This window comes from Mixophyes fleayi, chromosome 1 (assembly GCF_038048845.1).
Source record: "Mixophyes fleayi isolate aMixFle1 chromosome 1, aMixFle1.hap1, whole genome shotgun sequence".
NCBI lineage: Eukaryota > Metazoa > Chordata > Amphibia > Anura > Limnodynastidae > Mixophyes > Mixophyes fleayi.
Window position 1 is genome coordinate 297,579,924 of NC_134402.1, and position 18,834 is coordinate 297,598,757.

Genomic DNA, 18,834 nt, shown 5'->3' on the forward strand with positions numbered 1-18,834 from the left:
ACGACCGCTCGTCTATTGTTGTCCTCACCACTGCCTCTCCACCCCTCCTGCTTCTTCTACCTTTTTCTCTCCCCCTCCACCACCCACTGTCTCCAGTCTCTCACCATGCCTCCGCGCTCCTGTCCTATTCCCATCCTCTCACCTAGCCTCCCTCCCCGTCCCTACCTTAATGCTCCCCCTCACTCCATCAACCCTGCCAATCTCCTCCACATCACTCCTCTTCCCTCCCTCCCTACCGTTCTCCTGTGCCCTCTAGAACTCTAGATCTACAAACTGCCGGCCATCCACGATCTCTTCATCTCCAACTCTTTTAACCTCCTTGCCATCACCGAAACCTGGCTCTCCTCAGCTGACACTGCTTCCCCCGCCGCTCTCTCCCATGGTGGCCTTTCATTCACCCACTCCACCAGACCGGATGACCGTCCAGGTGGGGGAGTGGGTATCCTCCTTTCCCCTAACTGCACCTTTCGGGTCATTCCCTCTGAACCTTCCCTCTCTTTGTCCTCCTTTGAAGTCCATTCCATCCGCCTCTTCTCCCCCGTGTCTCCGTCATATACCGCCCCCCTGGCCCCACTTCCCTCTTTCTCGACAACTTTGCTGCTTGGCTTCCCCACTACCTCTCTTCTGACCTCCCCTCCATCATACTTGGAGACTTTAACATCCCTATTGATCTCCCCTCTGACCCTGCCTCCATTAAACTTCTCGCCCTTTCTTCCTCCCTTGGCCTCACGCAGTGGACCTCTTCCCCCACCCACTGCCTTGGTCACTCTCTTGACCTTGTTTTCTCTCATCTATGTGATCTCTCTGACTTCTCCAACTCTCCCTTCCCACTCTCTCACCACCATCTACTCTCCTTCAATTTGTCCTCTTCCCCTGCTTCCTCCCTCCCTAAAACTACCCTCACTAGGCGTAATCTTGCTGCTGTTGACCCTACTTCCTTTTCCTCCTCTCTTGAAACTCTGCTATCCCCTCTTCCCTCCCTGGTCTGCCCTGATAACGCCACCTCTCTTTACAACCACTCTCTCACCACTGCCTTGGACGCTGTTGCCCCTGCCACTTCTGTCTGCCGCCGCCGCTTAATTCCCCAACCCTGGCACTCTAATTCCACCCGCTTCCTCCAGAAGTGCACTCGTGCTGCTGAACGCCTTTGGAGGAAATCTCGCTCCCTGGCTGACTTCCTCCACTTCAAGTTTATCCTCTCCTCCTACTGCTCCGCCCTCTCCCTCTCTAAACAATCTTTCCTTAAGTCCCTCATTTATTCTCAGTCCTCTAATCCCCGCCGCCTCTTTGCCACATTCACCCCTCTCCTCACCCCTCCCCCTCCTCCTATCCCACTCTCCCTCTCTGCTACAGATTTTGCCTCATTTTTCTCCTCCAAAATTGAGACCATCCGACTTGATATATCCTCATCCCCTTCCTCTCCGGCCCCTCTCTTTGCTCCTCCCTCTCCCCTTATCCCACCCTGGGACTCCTTCCGCCCTACTACGGGCGATGAAGTCCACTCCCTCATTCTTTCTTCTCCCCGTCTACCTGTCACCTGGATCCCATCCCCTCTCACCTTCTTCGCTCCTTCTCCCCCACTGTCTGCGCTTACTTAGCTCACCTCTTCAACCTGTCTCTCTCCACTGGTACTGCCCACTCCTCCTTCAAACATGCCCTCATCTCTCCTATTCTAAAAAAACCTAATCTCGATCCCACCACACTCGCCAACTACCGCCCCATTTCTCTTCTCCCCTATGCCTCTAAACTTCTCGAACGTATTGTTTGCAACCGCCTCACCTGTCACCTCTCTGACAATTCCCTCCTTGACCCTCTCCAATCAGGCTTCCGACCCCTCCACTCTACTGAAACTGCCCTGACCAATGTAACAAATGATCTCCTCTCTGCTAAATCCAGGGGTCACTTCTCCCTGCTCATCCTCCTGGACCTATCCGCAGCCTTTGACACCGTGGACCACCCCCTCCTCTTGCAGACACTTCACTCTCTCGGTCTCTCTGGCTCTGTCCTTACATGGTTCACCTCCTATCTCGCCAACCGCTCTGTCTCTGTATCTATGTCCGGTTCATCCTCCCCCCCCCCTCTGCCCTCCCTGTAGGAGTTCCTCAGGGCTCTGTTCTTGGCCCTCTACTCTTCTCACTCTGTACTTACTCCCTTGGTGCTCTCATCACCTCATTCGGCCTTCAGTATCACCTATACGCCGATGATATTCAACTTTACATCTCTTCTCCTGATCTTTCCCCTCCCCTCCTCTCTTGTGTATCTGACTGCCTCTCTGCCATCTCCTCTTGGATGTCCTCTCGCTTTCTTTTAACATTGAAAAAATAGAACTTATTGTTTTCCCTCCGTCTAAGTCCTTATCCCATCTGGATCTCTCCATCACTATTAACAGCTCCACCATTTCCTCCGTCCCCCAACTACGCTGCCTGGGCGTCACCCTCGACTCCTCCCTCTCTTTTACCCCCCACATTCAATCTCTTGCGCAATCCTGTCGCTTTCAACTTCGTAACATTGCCCGCATCCGGCCCTTCCTATCTAATGAAGCAACCAAAACTATTATCCACGCGCTCATCATTTCCCGGCTGGACTATTGCAATCTTCTCCTCACCGGCCTCCCCCACTCTCGCCTTGCTTCCTTTTGTTCTATACTTAATGCGGCGGCGAGGCTTATCTTCCTTTCTCGCCGCTCCTCTTCTGCCTCCCCTCTCTGCCTTGCCCTTCACTGGCTCCCCTTCTCCTATCGAATTCTTTTCAAACTTCTTACCCTCACCTACAAGGCCCTCTCCCAGTCTACTGCCCCCTATATCTCCAATCTCCTCTCCATCCACACTCCCGCTCGTTCCCTGCGCTCGGCCAATGACCGTCGCCTCTCTTCCACTCTAATAACCTCATCCCACTCCAGAATTCAAGACTTCTCCCGAGGTGCCCCCTTGCACTGGAATGACCTCCCTTGCTCCATCCGTCTATCCCCTAACTTGTGCTCCTTCAAACGGGCACTCAAAACTCATCTCTTCCTCAAGGCTTACCAGCCCTCTGCTTAACCCTCTTTCCATGCTCGCTCTCATCTCCTGGATCCTCCTTTGAAAAGGGTGCGCTTGCTCCCCTCCTCTGACTCCCTCTATGCCGATTGTCTGTTGCCCTCCCTTTAGGATGTAAGCTCTAATGAGCAGGGCCCTTCTCCCTCCTGTCTCTCTACCTTCTCTTCTGCTCCAACCTCAATATTCTTGATTTTCCTGGAGCATCTGAAGTCTCGGTATTACTCGTTTATTGTTCTGTACTGTTATTCCCTGTACTGTCCATTGTTTGTACTGTGTTCGGCGCTGCGGAAACCTTGTGGCGCCTTATAAATAAATAATAACAATAATAATAATAGACTGACAAAAAGTTCAATAGAGGTGTTCCAATAGAGTACCTTCACTCCTTTGCCCCCTCCTCTAAAGCCCCAGTTCAACTGTGTTGGGAGTCAGATCTTTGTGTAACCTTTACCCCACAGTGGAAAACTATCTACTCAACCTCCCACCATATGTCTAAATGCATCAACCACACGGAAATGCAGGTGAAGCTTCTTAACCGGCTATACCTCACCCCGGATCGGCTACACACTCTTTGACCAAACCTATCGAAATTCTGTTGGCGCCAGTGTACCCAGGTGGCTGACATTTTCTTCATGTCTTCTGGATTTGTCCGCTGATTTAGCCGCCCTGGGGTAAGGTTTTCACTTTGATCTCCATTGTATTGAAAGTCACCGTCGCTCCAGACCCTGACTTAGCTCTTCATGTATACCCGACTTCCATTCCCTAAACATGACCAATATATTCTGGGACACATTGATAGTGGCTACGGCAATGATAGTCCAAAACTGTAAGTCTTCTGCTCCCCCCACCATAACTGGAATCATCTCAAGATTCAATATAGCTTTGATATGGAGACAATAGACATGCTCTACTTCACATCTGCATTAGCCCCCATTATGAGATGCTTTAGGTGGCACGAATACATTACGGACGGTCCAGGCGCGCCATCCTCTCCCTTTCCAGACGCCCTTATTGAATCTTCCCAACCTGATGAACACATTACACCCTACTGATACCCTTGGTTCATCACAGCTATAAGTTGCTTATATTGTGGACAGTGTGTATCACAGCCTACTTGTCTCCCTTTGTATGTACATTAATGATGTGAGTGTGTTGTTTTACACACACACACACACACACACACACACAGTGCACAGGGGTTCTTGCTTGTGTTTTCTCTTGTTATAACCTTCCTTTTTTTTTTTTGTTCTGTACCTCCCATATACTCTTTCAATAAAAATTATTAATGAAAACAAAATTGTATCTCTGTAATAATCAATAATGTGAGGCATTGACAGGCCTCCTTTTTTTTTTCTAGAGTCTAGACAGAGTTTTTGCTTTCCGAATGGAGGATGAAATCCCAGTCCATTGGATGCAATGAACGCTATTGTGCTATTAGTGCTCTAATGACGTTTGCGCAAGTAGTTTAACTGTTTAGCTCCCAGCAATGAAAGTTGCTATAGACAAAGGCCTCATCAAAGCCAGTTCTAGAAATATATCTTGTGGCCAGTAATTTTATAACAAAAACATATCACATAGTCACAAAATGGGCAATAAAGCTATGATTTAACAGAGAGCAAGGTAACACAGACTAATTACTGTCTAGACATCAAGCATTAAGTGACAAGTAGTGTCTGTATAGGCTAGAACTGTGCCTAGGAGTTTGTGGTGACAAAGGAGAGTACTGAAGGTGTCATCGTAGAAAAGTAAATGGTAGAAAGGAAAACACGAGTAAAGTGGTCCTGTTCTTAAACTCCTACGTCCTAGAGGAAAGGGTAAGACACAAATAAGGTGAGACTGAGTGGGGGAATACAGGTGGTTTAAGTGGCAGAAGAGTTACGAGGAAGACTCATAGGCTTGAATGAGAAGATGAGTTTTCAGGGCATATTTGAGGCCTTGGAGAGACTAGTGAATCTAATAGAACATGGTAGTGCATTACACAGGTAGCGTGCTGCACTGGAGAAACCTTAGAGTTGGGAGTGCGGTGTGAGGATTAGTGTGGAAGTGAGGTGGAAATCATTGGCAGTGTGGAGGGGGCGAGAGGGAGTTTGAGTTTGGATATGTTGGAGGAAGAGAAGTGGCTGAGGCCTTTGTAGGTGAGGTTCATGAGTTTGAACTTGATTTGGTAGAAGACGTTGAGCCAACTTAGCGACTTGCAGAGAAGAGCAGCTATAGAACAATGGTATGAGAGGAAAACAAGTTTAGCCACATTGAGGACAAACTGAAGTGGATAAAGGCAGGAGCGGATAGTCCTGAACAGTATTCTAGCTAAGAGATAGCAAGGGAGTGAATGAGAGTTTTGGTTGCCTCCATGGTGACAAAGGGCCAGATCTGAAGATGTTATGAAGATGGAAGTAGCAGTATTGGGAAAGGTACTGAATGTTGGGAGTGACGGAAAGTGATGTGCCAAGGATGATAGCCAGACAATGAAGTTGAGAGACAGAGGAGAGGGTAATGCTGTCAAAGTATAGGGAGAGGAGGAGACCCTTGAGTGGGATAGACAATGACTTCCATTTTACACTTATTCCGTTTCAGGAAGCACTGAGACATGCAACATGAGTTTTTCAAAAACACTTGAAAACACGAGAGAGGAGGCAAGGTTAGAAGTTAGAGGAGGAGAGGTAAATTTTTGGTATCATCAATGTACAGGTGATATTGCCAAAAGAGTTAACATTAAGATCACCGAAGGAGGGTGGTGTAGAGGAAGAAAAGCAGAGGACGAAAAGGGAAGAGGGGAGGAATGGAGTGTGAGGTGGAGATGGAAAAGGCATGGTCTGCACAGTAAGAGGTAAACCAGGAGAAGATAATGTTACAGAGACCGAAGAAGTGGAGCATTTGCAAGAGGAGAGGGTGGTCAACGGTATAGAAGGCAGCCGAGTGATCACATAGCAAGTATAGAGAAATGTTCCTTAGATGTGGCACTGAGAAGATTGTTAGTGACCTTGGTGAGGGAGTGGAAGTAGCAAGTGTGACTGAAATGAAAATAGTGTGGGCGAGGAAGGAGGTGAGATGGGAGTTTGTAAACAAACAGAAGTAGGTAGATAGGCTAGTAATTAGAGAGACATGTTAAAGGAAGGATTTTTTGAGTATAGGTGAGACAAGGGCATGTTTGAAGGAAGAGGGGAAGGCACCAGAAGAATTGGATAGGTTGAGGCAAGATGTGAGCAGTCCTCTGGAGAGAGCAGAGGAGGTGAGAGGGGATAGGTTTGAGACTTCCAGGTGGAAGGGGGAGAAAAGAGTGTGAACTTTATCCACTGAGACCAGCAGGGGAGAGAACATGGAGGGAACGCAGATGGGTAGGATGGCGGTTAAGAGAAATGCGAAAGAAGGGCAGAAAATATGTCCCCAGTGAGGGTGGTGCAAGACGAGTCTAGAGGAGATGTCGTGATGTATGGACTCAATTTTAGAGGTGAAGTGGGTGGCAATGTCAAAAACAGAGACAAGGAAGGGGAATGTGGGCAGAAGAGGGATAGGGCTTGGTGTACTAGGAGAAGATGAGACATTTAAAGTAGGATTGTTTAATGAGTGAAAGAGCAGAGCTGTAATAGGAAGAAATTAATTTGAACTTGAGGACATTTGCTTGATAGTGCATGGGAACATTTTTGTAGGTAGTGAATTCGCTGTGGATGGGGACCCTGAAGACTATTAGTGACAGTCGGGGGAAGCAGAGTTAAGTGCATTGTGTAACAAAGGGAGGCATTTATCTGACAAGATGCAGAGAAAGCATACAAGCAGAATAAAACATTGGCACAGTTATGCACCTAATTTGAGGTTAAACCAGGTAAAGACTTATGTGTAGTTTAAAGTTTGGTTAACTTACATGATTTGAAGGCTCCTTCATCTCAGCAAACAGACAGGGTGTGTCTGTTAGGGCAAACATAGCCAGTGTTGGGCGTTTCCTTTTAAAGAGAAGGTGAGTGTGTCACCTGCCCATCAAGCTAAGGCTGGGGGAGGAGTATCATATATAAAAGCTTGATTGTGTCATTTGTTCACTGAGACCAACGCTGGGGAAGCTGGCTGGTCTTGAGAGAGCTGGTCTATGTCTAGCTAGTGTTTAGGGTCTCCAAGAATTGCTGTGAAAGTCATACGGTGTCAAATACATTTTAACCATCCTGACAATAAAGCTGTATAAAAAGAAGAAGTTGTTCGCGTGTGCTTCAGCAGTAGCGGGCTCTTTCCACAAGTGGTGTCATCACCTGGCGACATTTTCTGGGGCCAAATTTTTTTATTTTATTTTTAAATTGCTCCTGTCCCCCCCCAGCTGGGCCCCCCCGAGAGCCGCTAGGCCCTAGGCAGGTGCCTAGGTTGCCTAGCGGTAAATCCGGCCCTGAGCCACCGTGCTGCCCTCATAGCAGTACTATCTTCTCAGGTGGTGGACCCACCTGAGAAAAGATGAAGGCTTCCTCATGAAAAGTACATGGAGAAGCTTTTTTTAGCAAGGACTGTAGCAGTACAAGTACCACAGCAATCCTTCTCCTGCAGGAAAAATTAAACGAAGAAATACTTTATTGTTTAAATACAATTTTTCCCAACAAATGGATCTGAAAGTCTAGGCTATCGGTTCCACTGCGCATGTGGGAACTGGTTAGCTGCATGACACAAGCCTTTATCCCTGGAGACTGGCTCTGTGAAGCCTGATAAGCCTGATAGCCTGATAAGTCCTGGGGGCCACTGAGCATTTGTAAACACAATGTGTTTTCTAAGAAAGGGATCTACTAGCGTTGATAATCCTACAAAGAGGTTTTGGAGGCAGGGCCGGTGCTAGGGTCCTCGGCGCTCTAGGCAGAATGTCAAAATCCGCGCCCCCCGCCTTTCCTTACCTTAACTTGGCTCTTAACGTACCTCAGTGACACTGTCGGGATGATGATGTCACGCCCGACAGTCAGTGAGTGGTGGAGAGGAGATGGAGCGCCCCATCAGCTGTTGGAGGGGAGGGAGGCGGTTGTGATCCATAGCCACTCCCCCCTCCCTGTGGATCTATCTGAAGCTGTGCGGCGGCCGTGGAAGGTATGCTCAGCGGTCGCCGCACAGTTTTAAAGTACCATAATAAAAGCATTTTAATTCTGTGGCGCCCACCAGAGTCCGGCACCCTAGGCAACTGCCTAACCTTGCCTTAATAGGAGCGCCGGGCCTGTTTGGAGGTCTGATCAACCAACAGGTATTCATAACAGATAACATCCCTGTTACCTGTTTTTACTAAATAGGCCTAAGAATATGTAAATGTATAATTCCACAGATACTATCAATTCACTTTCACTAAAAATGATCATCTTAGCACATTTGTATAATTTTTAAAGTGTATAGGCCTTTTTTGGGGGGAGCAGTAAGAAACTATAAAATTACTACTTTTCTGTGCTGCTTTCTGTAAAAAAAAAAAAGAGTGGCATACTCCCATTTGCACCCTTCAAACAACACAAATCAGTACTAGAAACAATGCTTGAGGTGGAAAGATATATTGCATTCCATTAACTGACACTTTTGGGAGCAAATGAAATAAAACATTTTATAAGAGGCACAAACGTTAAAGAAATAGAGACTGTTGTAGGGAGAGGTGGTGTTAGGTCTGATAAAGTATGAAAGAAGCATGGTTTAGGATGATTTTTTTGTTTGTTAATTTAGTGTTCATACACTTGCAATATATATGTAACACTTCAGAATAGGCAGTGATTATTGGCCAAATAAGACTGTGTACAAAGAAATAAAATATCAAACTCTGAAAACTTGACAAATGGTCTATGTGCCACAGGGATTGTTAATCCAGCTCAAAAGTTGGTAAAGTAAAATATAAATGAATAGTGGTTAGTTTTTATAGGAGTCCGGGTAATGTAATCAAAATAATATGAAACATTATATTGTCTTCTACCTAACATACTATATTTATCATTGATTGGTCTATCAAACACAATGTGACAAATGTAAATATTGACAGAGTTTTGTGCTCAAAATGTAACTCAGACGGGGTCGTATATTGAATTATGTGCACCTACATGATTTTGACCAAAATGCCATTTATTCTGTACCCTGTTTTCTTCTTGTCCTTTAACCTGTTAAAGTAATATCTTTTCTGGAGATGAAATATTCTTTTAATTCCATGGATAGCAGAAAAAATAATATTTTTAATTCCCACATTACTTTCCAAATGGCACTATTTTATGTTCCTTTTTAAGGAAGTCTGTGCAGCAAAGGGCTTGTCAGTACCTGACATCCTCATACTAATGATAATAATAGTACAAAGCTAATAAAGAGTACGTAATAGCTGTGTTGTTCATGTTACAACAAGACTGCCGCCTAATATGTAATTTGCTCTTTATTCCTGTGACCCAGCCCACACATTATCTATCTGTCTCAGAGTGTGCTGTCTGGAAAAAATCAACTCTGCATTACACGTGTTTGCCATGAAATCGCACATGCTTGGTTTGGGTTGGCCATTGGCGCACGTGATTGGACAGAAGAATGGATAAGTGAAGGATTCGCGACACATCTAGAAGATGTATTCTCATCAAAAGTTCAGAAGGTAATATTTTAAAATGTCTGAACCAGTTCAGTTCTTATACATTACAAAGAAAATTACAGTAACAGTTTTTTGCAACATATCCCATGTCCCTGCTATAAAATAGCATAGCCTCAAGACCAAACAATGAGAGATTAAACCAGATCATTTTTTAGAATTTCCTTTTTGCCTTCAGAAGCCACTGTTTCGGCATCTACAGCCAATTATATATACAGAACTTATGGTTAATAGCACAGATGCAGCCATATATGTACAATGTAAAATCCATCTTGCATACTGCTGTTTTAATTTTGTTAAATCTCGTTGGTGCCAGAAATGAATCAATGGTTATTTTGGTGTAAGATTTACAGTGAGCCCATACAGAACAAACATTATGGTTGGTGTCAGGTGGAATAAAAAAAAAAATCATTCTGTTTATTATGGCTTTACTGTATTTTAACTATAGTTGAAGGCTTTTTGGTTTCTTTTGTCATAATTCACCCCACCCTTAATTGCTGCTCTATATGGGTGTTTTATGCTTTGAAAGATTTCCAATAAAGAAAGAGAAATGAAATGTACAACCACACTGACTAGTAATGTAGTTATTTCACAAAAACATTGAGTAATAGTCGTCACCTCTGTCCTGTAATCCAAAAAAATAGCAGTAAATATCCTAAAAAAATATTTTGGAATTATAATCACATTCAATTGGATAGTGGATTTCGTAAATCATTGATACTATAGAAAACTACAGATCTGGACATCTCATATTTTAATATTTCTCTAATGTTTTTGTTTTTTTTTGTGCTATGTTTTAAGGGAATTGCTAACATTATTTTAAATTTGGAAATAAAAGTTAATAAGTGTTATCTGTTCGGTTTTCCCATGGAGTACACCCTAGCACAGTTACTGTTCTTCTCAGCCCAGAGTTCCAATAAATTAAGATTTATTTACATCTCAGTCCGATCTGCCTTATTCACATTACCGTAACTGATATCTTTCTATCACTCTGTCTATCTATCTATTATCTATATATATATATATATCTATTAATTACAATCACTGAATTCTAAATCTCAGAAGGATCACATTTCAAAAAATGTCAGAGACAGAATTCATTTTTTCTAGCAAAAATTATATGCTTCATGAGTAAATATATAGTGCCTTCCAGTTATACTAAAACAGTGAATGTCTGATGAATTCTTTAGTTTTGTTGGCAGTGTGTTTTTGGTCAATGACTTGCTCCAGGATAAAACTTTAGCTAATACTTCTGTAGGCCTTTTCTTTTCCATAGACATGCAAGATATTCAGGAGGAAGATATGCAGGCCTAAGCTTTTGCACTGCCACAAGGATTAAAGCTATTCATGCTGTACAATTAAAGATGTTTTCCCAGTCATGTGACAGTTGGGTGGGCATAGTTTACTTTGTCCTCATACAACCACCCAGTCCGCATAAAAAAAAAAGATCAATTCATGTCGTATAACCAACATTGTGGATTGATATATGTTTAAAAAATGGTCTTTTATGGTAATTTAAATATATACATTTATATACTGTCCACAAATGGGGATATATCCTTTAAATATACAAGTATAACTTTCTTTTATCATGACAACCAGCAATAGATTTGTCCTAGATCTTCTAATCAAATACGGTAGACTCAACATTTTCTATGCTTAATTGTGGTTAGCATAGAGGAATGTATATGCTAAACCACGTCTACATATATATGCACCCTGGTGACCATAATATTCCATCCTTGTGTGCTTTCGTCTTCCCCTCTGTACATTGTGTAACTACAAATGACAGGCCGCTATCCAGTGGTTTTGCTGGTTTTTGGAACTTACAGCTCCCAGGCACAGCATTGTGAAACAGTGCTATTACAGTAGCCAGTGCTGCATGGGATTTACTATACAGTGCCTGTGTCACTCTGGTAGCTGTAATCACTGGGAACCTGTTCTAATGGTTCCCAGGAAACACAATAGAAAGGATGAGAAAATAAAGAACATTGTCTTCAATCAATATTGCGTTGATTTGGACGTGGAGAGGTATGCAGGAGATGAGAAAAGAGATGAAGGAGAGTAGATGATGGTTAGAGAGTGGTAAGGGAAAGTTGGAGAAGTGAGAGAAGCACATTAATGGGAGAAGACAAGGTCAAGGGTGTGACCAAGACAGTGGGTGGGGGAAGAGGTCCATTGTTAGAGGCCAAAGGAAGAAGAAAGGGCAAGAAGTTTGATGGACGTTGGGCCTGTGGGGTTGTCGATGGGGATGTTAAAGTCATATAACAAAAAGACATATGTTACAAGCGCTTGCATGTGTCCACAGTAAGATCTTGATATTTTTGAATGGAGATGTATGTATCACTCAATACACAAAATCTAAATAAGCTCAAAAAACACAAAACATAGTGTGGACCATATGGATGCAAGAAATGAACTGTAGGAAAAGGTCAACCAGTCAGTAAGAAGGAGGTTAAATCCAAATTCATCACCCGTGTAGAGAACAGGTGGTATTGGGATCTTATCCCCCATTGGATGTATGCTTACAGAAATAAAACTTGTAATAGGCACATCAATAAGCTTGTCTCAAGGAGAAAGATCATTCCTCCATTATAAACAGCTCTCACGATTTGAAAGAGAAGGAAAAAATATCTGTGGTGCATTACCTTTTATTAAAACAATGAAAATAAAACTACATTCATGCACTTTGAACACAAAGCAAGTGCAATCCTTAAAAAGTGACAATAAAATAACAAAAAGTCGGCAGTCATAGGCATATCTCAAAGAAGGTCGGTGGCACACCCGGGATATTCACCTCTTCCAATATGTCCTGTGTAGTACTTCGGGGTCACAGGTAACAAATAGAACAATTCACTGACGCGTTTCAATTCAATGCAGACTTTTTCAAGGCTAATGTGATGTCCCACAAGCACCGATATTTATACGCCATAGGAGACAGTCCGATACTCTTACTTCCGGATGTTAAAGTCACCTATAATGATGAAGAGAGCTCTAAGGAGAGGTTGTAGAGAAGCCAAGCACCAAAATTATCAAGAAATTGGGAAGTAGGACCAGTTTGGCCGTAGATAGCTGAGACACGGAGATGGATGAGGTAGATGAGACAGATTGAGTGGTCTTCAAAGGAGGATAATGAAAAGGAGGGATCAGTGAAGATGACACTAAAAGTACAATTGGGGGAATAGGAGGATACCAACCCCACCGCCTGGATAGTCATTAGGTCTGAAGGAGTTGGTGGAAGAAAGGCCTCCCTAGGGGAGTGCAGAGGGGGAAGCAGTATCTGTGGAAGAAAGCCAGGTTTCTGTGATGGCAAGAAGGTTAAGAGAGTTGGAGATGATAGAGGGCAGAATGTTGCGGATGGATCTGTAAATCCAAAGAACAGGAGAAAGGGAGAGAGAGGGAAGTGGGAATGTATGGATGATATTGGCGGGGTTGCTGGTGTGTTGAAGTGGGCTGGATCTGGGACAGAGATAAGTGCAACAGGCGAGGATGGGTATTGAACGGGAGCAAGGAGACATGGCGAGACTAAGGGAGTAGGGAGAGGAAGCAAAGAAGGGGAGAGGATGGACTAGCAAATAAGTGGGTGAAGGGTGCAGGGGTACTAGGAAGGGGATCAGGGGGAAAGAAGAAATACAGAAATGTGTATGTAACTGACTGACGTGTTTGACTGACAGACCCGTATAACTGGCTGACCGACGCGTGTGAAACTGACTGACCAACGCCTGTGATTGACTGTTGTGTGTGTAACTGATGGACTGACGTATATGTAACAGAATAGTAATCCAAATGATGACCAGTGGCAGTGTAATCAACAATGCAATTAGTGGTAAAACAACAGCAAGGCAACACCATGGTAAAGCAATTTTCTGGTAGATCAGAACAATAATAGAGGTAAGAGCAAGACAGTGAAGGTGGCTAAGTGGTTAGCACTCTGTCTCACAGCGCTGTGGTCATGAGTTCAATTCCCGACCATGTTCTTATCTGTGTGGAGTTTCTATGTTCTCCCTGTGTTTGCGTGGTTTTCCTCCGGGTGCTCCGGTTTTCTCCCACACTCCAAAAACATACTATTAGGTTAATTGGCTGCTATCAAAATTGACCCTAGTCTCTCTCTCCCTCTCTCTCTGTCTGTCTGTGTGTGTATGTTAAAGAATTTAGACTGTAAGCTCCAATGGGGCAGGGACTGATGTGAATGAGTTCTCTGTACAGCGCTGCAGAATCAGTGGCGCTATAGAAATAAATGATGATGATGACAGTGAGATAAATAAAGAAAGATATAATTATGTATATGTAATAGGGGTGGAAACTGGGAACTAAATTAATGGTGAGGGTGGGTGATAATCATTTAATAGTGGGTGAGAAATATAAGTTTATTTATGGTTGGCATTTTTTTTTGATGATGTGGACTATTTCATTTAATAGTCAATCATAATAATGGGTATTAATTTAAGGTGGTGTGAAGGCATTATTTAATGCTACAGTGGTTTGTGGGCTGTTGATTTAATGTGGGGCATTTAGAGAGAAGGAGAGCTATTTATTAATTGTGAATACTAATTATTTAATATTGGGGCTGTTTGGGAGGTAATAGATGTATTTATTAAATGTGAGTACCATTTATTTAATGTCAGGGCATGTACGTGGGGAGGTTGGTCTGTCTATTAATTCTGAATGCTTTTCATTTAATGTCTGCACTGGTTTCAGGTAGGAAGGCCTAATTATTAAATGTAGGTGCCATTGATTTAAGGTTGGGGAAGGGAGACCTAAATGGTTTACTCATTACTACACTTTCTATATTTAATGTACCTATCCCATTTTCCAAACAGGGACCCAACTTTTCATGATCCGAGCAGTATCTCAGCCTATGACACAGGCAGCAACAGCTAATGGAAATCTCAAGAACAGGTAGGAGAGCCAACTGTTCTGATTCTGGTGTGGATTACAATTTTGTGTGACTGTTCCACTCAGTCAGGATTTTGTTTGACTGTAAGGACAGTTAGGATGTTTGTCCTGCTTCATACTGCATTGCTTGTTATGGGTGAACTGTGTGCACTACTGTTAGATGCAAGCAGCTCACCCTTAATAAGCACTACAGTGTGAAGTGGAACAGTCACATTCCTCACAACTATCCTTACAGTCCAAACAAAATCCTGACTGAGTGGGACAGTCGCACAAAATTGAGACTGTCCCACCAGAATGAGGACAGCTGGCTACCAATGCCCTTGTATTGGAAGGGGATGAGAAGAGTTGGAGAACAATGTAGCACTGTCTCAAGTGATAGCTACACCCCTTGCATACACTCTGGCAGCATGCCATAGAAACCTCCCTCTATAAATCCTGCGTTTGCCCCTGAGTGGATGAGAGTTGCTGTAATTTCTGTACATACCTTTGGATGAAAGAGGAGAAAGATGTTTATCTGTTATGTCGTTTAACTGTGCATTTTCTAACACTTTGTGAGAAAAGCCACTTAGTGTAGAAACCCCATCATGTCCACACCCAACACGTCAACATTTTACATTTTTAGATAATATCTGAACCACTTCAATAGCTGTGAGATTGGTAACAAGAACATTTGATGCAGGGAAATAACAGGAGAGATTATGTTGGGTCTGTTTTATTTGTGACTCAGCTGGACTATTTCTATGTTGTAGATGCTTGCCAAAAACAAACAAATTATGTGGCTTTGTCATAGACATTCATATATATTGAATAGCAAATCTATTTTTAACAGAACTTTTTTGATGTTTTAATAACTTTACACTTGGAAGCTCTAATGTGACTCATGTCTGGTAATGGCATAGGTATGCATGTACAGCAGCTTATCTTCTAGTCTTTACACTGTTATGACATTGGCGACACTATAAATGTTTCAGTCTGATTATATTGAATTTAATATTCATTTAACGTCTAGGACTCCTATAACATTTGACGTCACTACTACTTTAACTGAGGTACTGTCAATTTAATGTAACTTGTTAATTCAATATTTTTTTCTTTCATACCCTCCGTTCTTTTGGGTCTTATATTGCTGATTACAGACACCAATCTATACCCTAAATATATCATGACTTTTGTCACTCTAATTTTTAATTTCAATAAATATCTTCTAAATTAAGCATGTTAGGGAAGACAACCAATGTTGCATACCAACTGATAAACTTCATTCTCTCACTTCCAGTGAAATTCCCAACATGATTTCTAATCACAAGATCATGTGACACGTATGTGCAGTTTTGTAGGATCAAGTCTACTGTGAGAAAACTATATATCTAGTCCACAAGCTAGTCATTTGCGAATGACAGGCACCACTCTACGTATTGGCTCTGCCCTGCTTCTCCTGTATTATAAAAGTACAAGTGAAATTTGAATGGAGCGGAGTTCCCTACGAAGATGTCCATACAAATGGGGCCTGATTCAACAAGGCACATAACTGCCGATTTTGAGCGTATTGTACGCAAAATCACTCTACACATGCCTAGAACTGGGACAAACGCTAGTAAATGCAGCCCTGTCCACATCGTCCTCGAACGCAAAGGACACTTACTTCAGCATACCATTTCGGAGAGTGAACAGAGTGGGGAAGGGGCTTTTTGCCGTAGTCACTTTACAGTAGGAGCGTGCCAAACTCAAGCACACGCAGCCGCATCCGAATCAACGTCTGAGTGTCTCAAAGTTACTTGTTTTTCTACTGTATCACTTGCTCTAGCTATAGGGATAGACTAAGTCCTGAGCAGTAGTGATGACAGTGTCATAGGCATGCTATAACATGTGTTTGCAATCAGGAGCAACAGTACAAAAATGTATTATGTTCAGTAGACATTAACAGCATATTAATAAATGTATTTCATTTAATAAGTGGCATTAATTATATATATTTTGCTTTCTATGCATTCTTTGACAAAATTATAATCCACATAAAAATCAATCTCGTATATATTTTGTCAAACAGCATAAAAAAATGGAAAAAACACTGCTTGCTGTAGGATACAGAATGGATTACAGGCCAGAAGCACATCTGTAGGCTGTCCTCATCTTTAAACTCAAGTGTTATCTGAGAGCACCATCACCACACTATCCCATATTTAGCAACAACATGGAAATGCTCCATCCCTTTTCTCTTTTAACTTCACAAATTGTTTCCATTATACTTTACCGTGGTATTGTGTGCTAAAAATACAAAATGTGATATTGTTGTCTCTGGTTTTAATTGTAATGGCAGGAAATGTAGATTTAAGTGATTGTATTTGCACAAAGGGGCAAAATGTCATCATACAGTTTGCAAGGAATGAAAACAAATAGGCAATTTATTTAAATTCAGAACGTGTAACTAAAATTGTGAATCCCCTGTTTTGTTTTTCCATGCTCAAAAGCAGAGGTCATGTTAACTGCTTAGTTTAGAAAAGAGGCAGTCAATTAAGAAACCTAGGCTGCAGCTGGCCACACCAGCTGCAATATTGCAATCAATATTGGTGGTTTTGCCTCATATTGCAATATTTGTGTTCCACAAATTAGTTCAATGCCCTTTAATAATGACATCAAAATCACTTGGATCATTGTTGGGCATGTTGGTAAGTGGTGACTGCTATTGACTTGTCTGTATATGTGGTTAACTTCTGACTGCATTAACAGTCCCCGATGATGCACAAAGTATTCTGGGGAGCCAAACATATAGAGCTAATCCAATTTGGCCATATATGTGTCTGGCTTGATTTGCCTTTGTATAGCCAGTTTTACATTATCTTGTACAATTTGTTTCAACTGCACCATTAGTTGAGTATTTCTGTCTAATGTATCTTTGGTTTATTTTCACTAACAGTGAACTAAGGCAGTGAGGTATAGACAATCATTTGCATATAGCTGGTATCATGAGGAGGGGCAAACGCAGAATTTCTAGAGGGGGTTTCCACGCCATGCCACCAGACTGGGTATGACCAGCATGGTGTACCTATAGTTTATAGGCTGCTCTCCAACCACTTCCCATCCCCTTCAAGTAGATGGCAATGCTCTGTGCACTACTGTTACATTTACGCAGCTCCACCCCTTTATGAGCAGAGCAATGTGACTTGTGACATATCTTCTTCATACTTGTCCCTGCAGATGGGAGACAGTAACCCAAAATCTGGACTGTCGCACCAGAAGCAGGACAGTTGGCAGACTGTCCTGTTCTCTCCTACCTGTTCTTGAAGCTTTCACTGCTTGCTGCTGTTCGTATTTTGTCTGGATCCTTGAATGTTGAGGTCCTGTTTGGATAAAGTATAGGTACATGAAATATGGAAAGCCTAGCAATGAGTGAACATTCTAAGCCTCCCTCCCCTAACCAGCACTAAATAAAAAACACCCATGTTTAATAATTAGGTTTCCCTTCCTGTCGCCTGCCCCAACATTAAATTACTAGAATTCACATTTAATAAATAAATCTATATCCCCCCCCAACCAGCCCCAACATTAAATTAATAGTACCCACATTTAATTAATAAACCTATTTACTCCCAAACTGCCCAGAATTTAAATAATTATAAGTCTTCACATTTAAAAAATGGCCCTCCTTCTCTCCAACCTCAGTCCAATGTTCAATTAATACCCCCCAAAACACCCCAGCATTACATTCTTACTCCCATTACCCCGCTTTAAATTAATAAGCCCCAATATAAACCCAGTATCAAATTATATGTTCCCCACCATGAAATAAATAGCCCCCACCCACCATTAAATGATTAGCCCCAGGATCATTTAATAATTGTTTTGAGTAATAAGCACTTTTCCAAGAAAGTGTTTTGCTAATATCCTATATCTAAGTTCTGGATACCAACCTAGGTCATATAAAGTGTTAAAACATTAAGAGATCAGTAATTTGTGAAAGTTCATAAGATAATTTACCTTTGCATGAATTCTGCCTGCAGGGTGTAAGGCATGCTATTCTAGGCTTTTTGTTTTACCTTGTTTGCTAAAACAGAGTGTGGATTATTAAACTTTTTTGAACTATTAAACTAATCCCACTATCTGCACTACATTAAAAGCAACTTACCACCCTCCCACCACACTTTCACTTATATTGAGAGACACTTCTCCCCCCAACACTTACCTTCATGCGGTAGCATGCTGCCAGTGCTGATTACAGTTTTCATATATGCAGTCAGTGCCAGGGGACAGATGTGCGGGTGCACACAGCAGTGGAGAACGGGATCTGTACGATCAGCGGTCATCTGCTGTCAGGTTGCTGATCCTGGCGGGAGGGCCCAGTCACCAGGAAGTATACTGTGC

At 42.6% G+C, this 18,834-nt stretch overlaps 1 protein-coding gene across 1 annotated transcript in view; it reads left to right on the plus strand.

The window, feature by feature from the left end:
• The window catches only part of AOPEP (aminopeptidase O (putative)), a 466,448-nt gene that overhangs the window by 177,550 nt on the left and 270,064 nt on the right, over positions 1-18,834 (plus strand). Inside the window, exon 6 of the mRNA XM_075211079.1 lies at positions 9,396-9,585. Coding sequence (XP_075067180.1) covers positions 9,396-9,585 — 190 coding nt within the window. The remainder of the gene's footprint in view (positions 1-9,395; positions 9,586-18,834) is intronic.